The following is an 8,360-nucleotide window of genomic DNA, read 5'->3' on the forward strand; positions in this document are numbered from 1 at the left end:
TTATGCTTTCTTATGAATAATTCGCCTGTGATCTGATTGCCAGTCCAGACTGCTTGAAGTTTAACTTTAAACCTTAAAGCACAAAAGGGAAAGTACAGCATCAGAAGAGCAGTTGAGGAGGAAGTGAATCTACGCTGTAATTGCCTGTATAGTCACAAATTTAGAAATTATAGCAATAGTTTCGGCAAGATCAAATTATGCCATTCGTTATCGAGCCGTTTTGGCTAAGTGCACAGATTATAAATTTTTATTGGTCGATTTATTGTAATTCTAATTTGTTATTTACCTGGTCAGTTTTAATTACTCAAATTCAAAGCAGGTTGGCCGATAGGGCTAGTAATTTTTTATTGTTGTCTGAATTTTGTGGCCATATTATTAGGCTGCTATCCTTCGTTTGACAAGGCACCGATGGGGAACTATTCGTGCCACGACTGGAGCCTCTTTTGGTTCGAGCCGCAAGTCTATGGCTATGACAAACACTATATTATATACGTTCGGCGGAACGGAAATGTAATATTAAATTGTGATGGAGGCGTCTACGAATTTGGTGGCAAAACGGGAATGACATTCGACAACTGCCAGTGGTACAACACAACGAACAATGAGAAGTCCGTCCACTTTCTGAACGTGGCCAACCCGTGCTCTTCAGCGGTGTTGTCATTCACCAACGCTTTGGAAAAACTACAATGTCGGAATTCAAGGCGTGGGGCTTATAAGTTTACGGTTTATTTTGACCTTTATTTAGCCGGTAAGTGTCCAGGCGGAAGTGATAAGTTCACCGTTCATACAGATAGTTAAAATCGTTCTGTCTCATTTTATTATTTTACTTTCCCAAAATTAATGAGCACGCTGAAGCGAGAAATAACATACGAGTACTTAGTTGGCCGCCCGTGTGGGATTTTAGATATTTTATGCCCGTTTGAATGCAAATATCAAACTTTAATTGCTACTCCCACAACGTGCAAAATTAATAACAATTTCGAATTAAATAATTACTTTTCTGCAAAGCTCTTCTTATTTGTTATCAGACGAGTTGTTACACTGGAAGGAAATTCCCCACACGAGATTGACACAAAAAGAGGCTATATTCCATTGTGAGGCCAATGCCTCAACCCCACGTGCCTGCGGTAAATGGTTCATACATGACCGGAAGTTCGAAGGTCAGTAAAAAACTTAGCATCAGCTTTTGAACGTTGCCGGCACGTAGCGTTTAGTAATACTCGTAATTTACGTGGACCGATCTGTTTGCATAATTATGTGTTATAATAATTATTGTATCTGTATGCGACCTGTCATGTGTGCCTCATGTTTTTAATTATCATTCAACAGAACTCGAGGATAAGCGTGGCTGCATGGAAGTAGAAGGGACGCTGCATTGTCCCATCAACCAGTATATGGATCTCTTGCCAGTCAAGTGTGTAGTCAGTAACAATTTCGCTTCTTTGCAATATACGTTCGCTCGGGAGTCTCTGGAGATGGCGGGTATCATCGGTGGCCCTGCAATGTCAAACAGTTCCTTAAGTAAGACTAGTACTGCACTTCATAAGTACTTTTAGACATTGCGGCATGCTACATTACCATCTTACAGCTGCGGTTGTAGACGCTACGAATAGCACGGACACGAATGCCACAGAGAATGGGAATTTCGGCAGCAACATGGGCTTCCCCGAACCACGCCTGAACCCCCCAAGTACGGCACATCACAACGAAATTAAAGTGGGGATCTCCCGGCTGGAAAGGTCACCAGTGCAGGTAGGCGGATCGATTGTGTGGAAGCACATATCGGTAAAGCGGTCGATTTTCTGGTCTACAGCAAAATTTACGCTGGTTCTTCCTCGCATTCGTTAATCGTTACTGGGTTAACATTGTCGTTTCAAATCGGTATGCTCCGCTTAAGATTTTTATTAATTGTGCGTTCCTGTTAATTAAGGATGTACGTAAAAACGATGTAAAACGAAAGAAAAAGGATGATGAAGTCGCAGGTACATATTTTCGAAATTCAGGCATTTATATCTGCAGCTCACATACACATTCAAGCGCAAATGCTGCAGGAAACGCTGCCCAAGACGTTCCCCAACGGCAAGCAAAGCCGGAGAAAGGTCACCTTCCATTTGGAGGTCTTATATCTACCTTTTCGGCGATATCAAGCAGCTGCCTCCTGTGCTGGATCGCCAACTTTATGGCGATGGCTTCAAAAGCGAAATGGCCGATCATGGGCAGCTAATTTACAGAAACGCCTTTACCAAAGCCTTCGTCTTCACGACCTCCCAACGGCAACGCGGAGACGATCCCGAGCAACAAAATTTCAGGGATGCATTAGACAGACTGAGTGTTGGAGAGTCAACGATTGAAGACTACGAAAAAATGATTTCACGAAATTATGGACTGCTTCCCGACGAAGAACGGGAATCATTTAAGACTGCTATTCGGTTGTTTACTGAGCGGGAACCGGCATGTCAGTATAATATAAAGGCCCTGACGGATCTACGGATGCCAGTTGCAAAAATCAAGGCTAAACATAACAATCAAACAGCCGCCCGAGGTAACAATGCACCCTTTTACAAAATACTTTCTACGTAACAATACAATATACTTCTGTACAGGAAATGACCAGCAGGCAATGGGGCTGGAACCGGCACTTTACCTGTCGCGCGGGTCAAGGGTTATGCTCAAACGAAACCTATGGACGGATAAAGGACTCGTAAACGGATCCTTGGGTTTTGTGCGTGAAATTATTTATGCGCCTGGAACATCTCCAGATGACGCGATGCCGTTGGCTGTTCTTGTCGAATTCGACAAGTATAAGGGGCCAACGTTTGCTAGCAACTGTGTGCCCATCTGTCCGATCACTTCCGAATGGACGGAGAATGGACAGAAGTGTGTACGGACCCAATTCCCGTTAGCCCTGTCCTGGGCAATAACTGTTCATAAAGCCCAGGGATCACTTGTGACCGCGCTGTTGTCCATCTTGGACCCCGGGAATTTGCCTCTGGATTGATTTACGTCGCCTTATCCAGAGTCAAGTCTTGGAAGGGTTTGGCTTTAGAGCCCACTTTCCCATACTCGCTGCTCACTACCATTAAAACTAAAAAAACCACTGTTCAACGCATAAAAGAAGAACAACGGCTTAACCGGTTGAAATGAGCAGCGTTGCATGCAGACATTGATCTGTAGTGATCATTCCAATGAATAAAGTACCGGTTTGGCACCTGCATACATAGTTTGGCACCCAAATTTTTGGCACCTGCATACGCGAACAAAATACAATTTTTAAAGAATTTAATAATTCTAGTGCTACCTGCGCTCCGGTCTACCAATGCACGCAATAGTGCGTTTTCCTAGTTGTATCAGCAGTAACGTGTGGAATTCTCTCCGTACATTTAATTATAGCGGTGTTTTTATTACGTGCATAAACATCTGCTTGAATAAGAATATATAAGAATACTTATTCCCTTTGAGCTTTTACAGTAAGTTGCTTCAAAAGCGTGCGCTCCTGGTCTCGTTCTACATTTGTGTCACTAAAAACTACTTGATCAAGTTTACGATCTGAGCTAGTGAGTACTCGCTAAATAGCCAGTACACACCTAAAAAGTTAATTTTTTATAAGACTGGTAGCCGGGTTAAAATCGCGGTCGATTTCTTGTCGTTGTCGATGTAATCGTCGCAACCGTGGCATAGTTGCTATCTACATCATTTCGTCAGTCGTCATTGTTAGCTTTGCCGCTTTATCGTCTGCGTTTTTCTGATGAATTTTACATGAGTGCCTTCTGCTATTCTGAAAAGTTCTACCCGCTTTGTAATTTAAATACCGCCTTTGCAACGGTTTGAACTTAATTTTTGCACATTACAAAGTATTATTATTATAAATATTTCCTTCATAGTCACTTCATACTAAGAAATATGAACTAATACTGGAAGACATAGGAAAACTGAAATAATACTTAAAAAAGAGGCCCTTCTCTGCGCTCCAGTGGCTTATCTGTTTATGAAAATCTGCTGTGACCTTTTTGTGTCGGCCTTGTTTTTAAATAAAACGTTTGTCGGTAGTCACGAGCAACTGCTTTGCCTATCTTAGCCTTTTATGTGTGCCAAATTGATCTACAGCCCACGGTATCCGTGCACTATTTCTACTAGCTCGATTACTGATCGTAAATAAAAATTAATGTATCTAAGTACATAAGCAACGAAACAGGATTAAAATATTTTTTAATTTTTGTATTTCACAGGGCTAACAGCCGGGCTCATTGTCGCTTCCCTGGTCGCCATAGGTGGCATTATTGGCACGGTGGTCACATACCAACGGTCCCGGTGGTACCGTGCGGCGGCGGTCGCGGCGGTACAGGCCTCTTGGAAAAACCTGGAAGAATTTAAAATGAACGCCGAACATCTCCCAGAACCCTGAAAAATATGTATATGTACGCTATATCGTCATAATGTTTTACTATAATCATTATTACGAAATTACTGAACGCTGTATTCTTCTGTATGTGTGGCTCTTAACATTAAGTATTACACCGCTACTCCTTTACGCGAACTGGCCAGTAAAATCTATTCGTTAAAAATCAAATAAAGACCGTATGAGTACTCGTAACTAATTACAATTTACAGACACCAGCGCGCATAGTACATGTATAAAATAATACAATTTGCTGAATGTTCTATTGATTACAACAGCTGTTGAAGATACAGACTGTACATATGTAGTAACATATCAATAATGAATATTTTCAGCTACTAGTTGCACTTGAGTACTTGCTGGGTTGGGTTGTTATTAGAAAAAAGTAGATTTGCTTACTGCATAATAATTTTTTTGTAGTATATAACGATAATCGCACAATCAACACTTTCAGTCGGAAACACAAGCTACGTTGACTGTATGAGTCATCACTGGTTCATAGCCCGTCTAAGTACAAAGGTCACGTCCGTTTATGACGACTTACGACGCTTTAAATTACCGAGTATTCTTGAAAATTATGTACTTACCTCTATTCACAAGATCGTACTTACATAAAAATACTGAAATGCGGGATCCTCATTTTTCACTTTCGCTCTGTGGAGGTGCGAGAAGAATTTAGCCGGTGTAATTAAATTACCTTTGTCCAACGATTGTTAATCGATTGTAGAAATTGTTCCACGATTCATGACTGATCAATGAGCTGGGGCATACAAAGTTTCACAGAGATTTCGTTAAACTTTTCACGGTTTTTTAATGCCTTCTGCGCCATGCATGTACACAGTAAATCCATGAAAACGTTAAGTCGATAAGGTTAATAACTTAATCTCCATGAAAATATTCCATTACGAATCAGCACTCCATGTTATTCATTGTATTGTACGTGTATTGTACAACACGTAAGCAGTAACTAACCGGAACCAGCGGAAATGCACAGAACTCATGGTTACGCAGTTTTTAACAGTTGCTCATGCAGTAAAAATATGTTTAATGCAGCACCATTTTCGCCATGCAGCAGCAAAATGATGGCACAGTGTTACATTGTACTAGAAAGTGTAATTACGGTGTATTCAGTATTGCCCGACGTTGGCACATATACTACGAATTTTATTCTCGGTTGCACCGTGCGACGCCTGTGTGGGAAGGTGATAAGTAAACGCGTTCAGTGTAAGTTGGGTGCATTTTTTCGCCCAGTTCAGTTAGGGTATGGAACTCGAGGTGGAGCGGAAGCTGCTGTGCATGCCACTCGGAAATTTATTAGAGCACACCCAGCCAGCCCTAATGTGATTTTGAAACTGGACTTCCGTAACGCATTTAACACTATACGTCGGGATGTTGTTTTGAAGGAAGCAGCTGAAAGAATACCGCAATATTATCATTTTGTTTCACAGTGTTATAAAGAGAGCTCGACGTTGTTTTGTCGGGACACAACGATATTATCCGCCAATGGCGTCCAACAGGGCGATCCCCTCGGTCCGTTGCTGTTCTGCCTGGGATCTAGCAAATTGACCAGAAGTCTCCGCGCTGATCTCAATGTTTGGTATCTGGACGACGGGACGGAAGGAGGTGACCCAGAAATTGTTTTTGAAGATTTGATCACTGTGCAAAACGAAGCCTCCAAACTCGGCCTGGAACTTAATTTTGCCAAGTGCGAGCTGTATGTGTACGGCGGTTCCGAAGAAGAACGACTGAGGATCTTTGATCGTTTTAATGCGGTTGCACCCGGAATTCAACTGGTAACCCCAGAGACACTCGAACTGCTTGGCGCTCCTCTCACTGACTGGTCTATTGAACGTGTCCTGGACTGTGAAATTAGTCAAGTTAAGAAACTGACTGAATCTTTGGGTGTTTTGCCGGCACATCAGTCTCTATTCTTACTCAGAAACAGCATGTCCCTGCCACGTCTCATGTACATTCTCAGAGCGACGCCCTGCCACAAATACCCAGAGAAGCTCAGAGAATTTGACGATGTGATAAAGTCCAAGGCCGAGGAAATCACAAGCGTCAAGATGGACGATGTTACATACAGGCAAGCTTCTCTTCCGGTGAAATCAGGTGGGCTAGGTTTACCGAAAGCGGAAGAAATTATAGCCCCAGCACAACTGTCTTCACTTTATGCGACTGACGAGCTGGTCAGTAGTATTGTGCCCGAGGACTGCCCTGATGACCGGATCGAAGTCGAGTTTCGCTGGAAAGAATTAACTGGAAAATCAGCCTCTGCTAAAGAAGACCGAAGCAATCAACGCCTGTGGTCGGACATGCTGACTATCAGGAAGCTGGAAGCCTTAAAGGAGGATGCCGACGTTATCGCCTCTGCTCGCTTGTTGGCCGCCTCTACTAAGAATGCTAGTGCCTGGTTGTTTGCTTTGCCGGTTGCTAGCCTTGGCACACTGTTGGACGACGATGTGGTACGAATTAGGTTTAGGTTTATTGTTTAACGTCCCTAGATACAAGGAATCACTCCTTATCAAGATCTACGGACAATCAATAATCAATGCAATAAGAAATTAAAAGAACAACATAAAACATTGAAATTATGAGACACACCACAATATAAAAAGTTCTTGCTAATGGATTTTCAGAAATGATCTTGAGGCAGCTGATTTTTAATCCACGCAATGTCTTCCCAAGATATTTCGTCCAAGGCCTTCTGGAACGTCCGTACTGAGCGATACGCTGTTTCATCTAATCTGAGTTCGTTCCACAGCTTCGAAGGCCAACTGGAAAAGTCGTTTTCGCTTGCTGGTACAGTTGTACCACAGAACGTGGTGGAGGCGGGTTGTATAGGAAATGGATGTTGTGCCATGCGTGTAGCGTTCCGTGTATTTCCTGCAACATTATCAACGGCAGTAACCGATTCATAGCTAACAAAAAAGGAATCACAAAAAGGAATAATACCAAACAATAATTTATAAGTTAAAACCAGAGAGTGCTTTATGCGGCGAAGCTGAACACTATCCCACCCGCACTCACGGAGTCGATCGCAGTAGTCATCCGTAGCGCAGCCCAGGCGTAAACGTTTAAGGAACTTGAACGCACATTTTTCGAGAGCGTTTTTAGGCATTTTAAAAAAAGGATTAACGACGGGACTGCAGTAGTCAAAGAGAGGAAGAATAAGAGCTTTATATAAACATATTAAGGCTGCCGAATCGTAATGGTCAAACATGGAGAAGATGTAGCCGATGCGCTTGCGAATTCTTACACACACAATCTCAGTATGTTTACTCCAACGCAATTTTCTGTCTACAAATAACCCCAAATATTTCGTCACACTTTTCTGCTCAATTTCAACATTGTTTAAGTAATATTTAGGAACAAAGGTCGTGTCGCGTTTTAGAAAAAAACGCATAAATACCGACTTTTTCGGGTTGAAACTTAAACTTTTTTTTACAGCACTATCGTAAATCGAGTTTATATCTTCCTGAAACTTCTCGCGATCATCGTCATTAACTATTACCCGACATAAGAAGACATCATCAGCGAAAATAAAAATTTTGCTTCCGTTAGGCAAGACAACTGTCAGTCCATTTACTTCACAGTTGAAGAAGATTGGGCCGACTATGGATCCTTGTGGTACTCCACTAGTGACAATACCGCTTTCGGAAAAACTGCCGTTTACAACAACTACTTGCCGCCGCTGCGTTAAATAGCTGCTTATGAGCCGTACGAGTTCGGTAGGAACTGAGAAGGAAGTTAGAGTACTTAACAGAGATGCATGGTCAACTGTGTGAAATGCTTTCGAACAGTCAAAGAAAACAGCATCTACTTCGTAACCACTTTCAACATAATTCTTTATAAATTTTGTGAAAAGCAGACATTGTAACTGAGTACTTCTTTTCGCTCGATATCCAAACTGACTGTCGCTCAACAATTTGTTAGATTCAAGAAAATAAGTTAAATAGTTTGC

General features: G+C 42.1%; 1 protein-coding gene across 1 annotated transcript; it reads left to right on the forward strand.

Moving 5' to 3' along the window:
• Positions 1-394: 394 nt before the first annotated feature.
• LOC129601093 (uncharacterized) lies at positions 395-6,891 on the forward strand. The gene is made up of 7 exons (XM_055499817.1): positions 395-748; positions 1,029-1,160; positions 1,330-1,521; positions 1,601-1,752; positions 2,020-2,542; positions 2,604-2,881; positions 5,845-6,891. The coding sequence occupies exons 1-7, from the start codon at positions 409-411 to the stop codon at positions 6,889-6,891; spliced, it is 2,664 nt and encodes an 887-aa protein (XP_055355792.1). The 5' UTR covers positions 395-408.
• The last annotated feature ends 1,469 nt before the right edge of the window (positions 6,892-8,360 follow it).

The sequence above is a fragment of the Paramacrobiotus metropolitanus genome, unplaced genomic scaffold, assembly GCF_019649055.1.
Source record: "Paramacrobiotus metropolitanus isolate TYO unplaced genomic scaffold, Prichtersi_v1.0 Parri_scaffold0000212, whole genome shotgun sequence".
Classification (NCBI taxonomy): domain Eukaryota; kingdom Metazoa; phylum Tardigrada; class Eutardigrada; order Parachela; family Macrobiotidae; genus Paramacrobiotus; species Paramacrobiotus metropolitanus.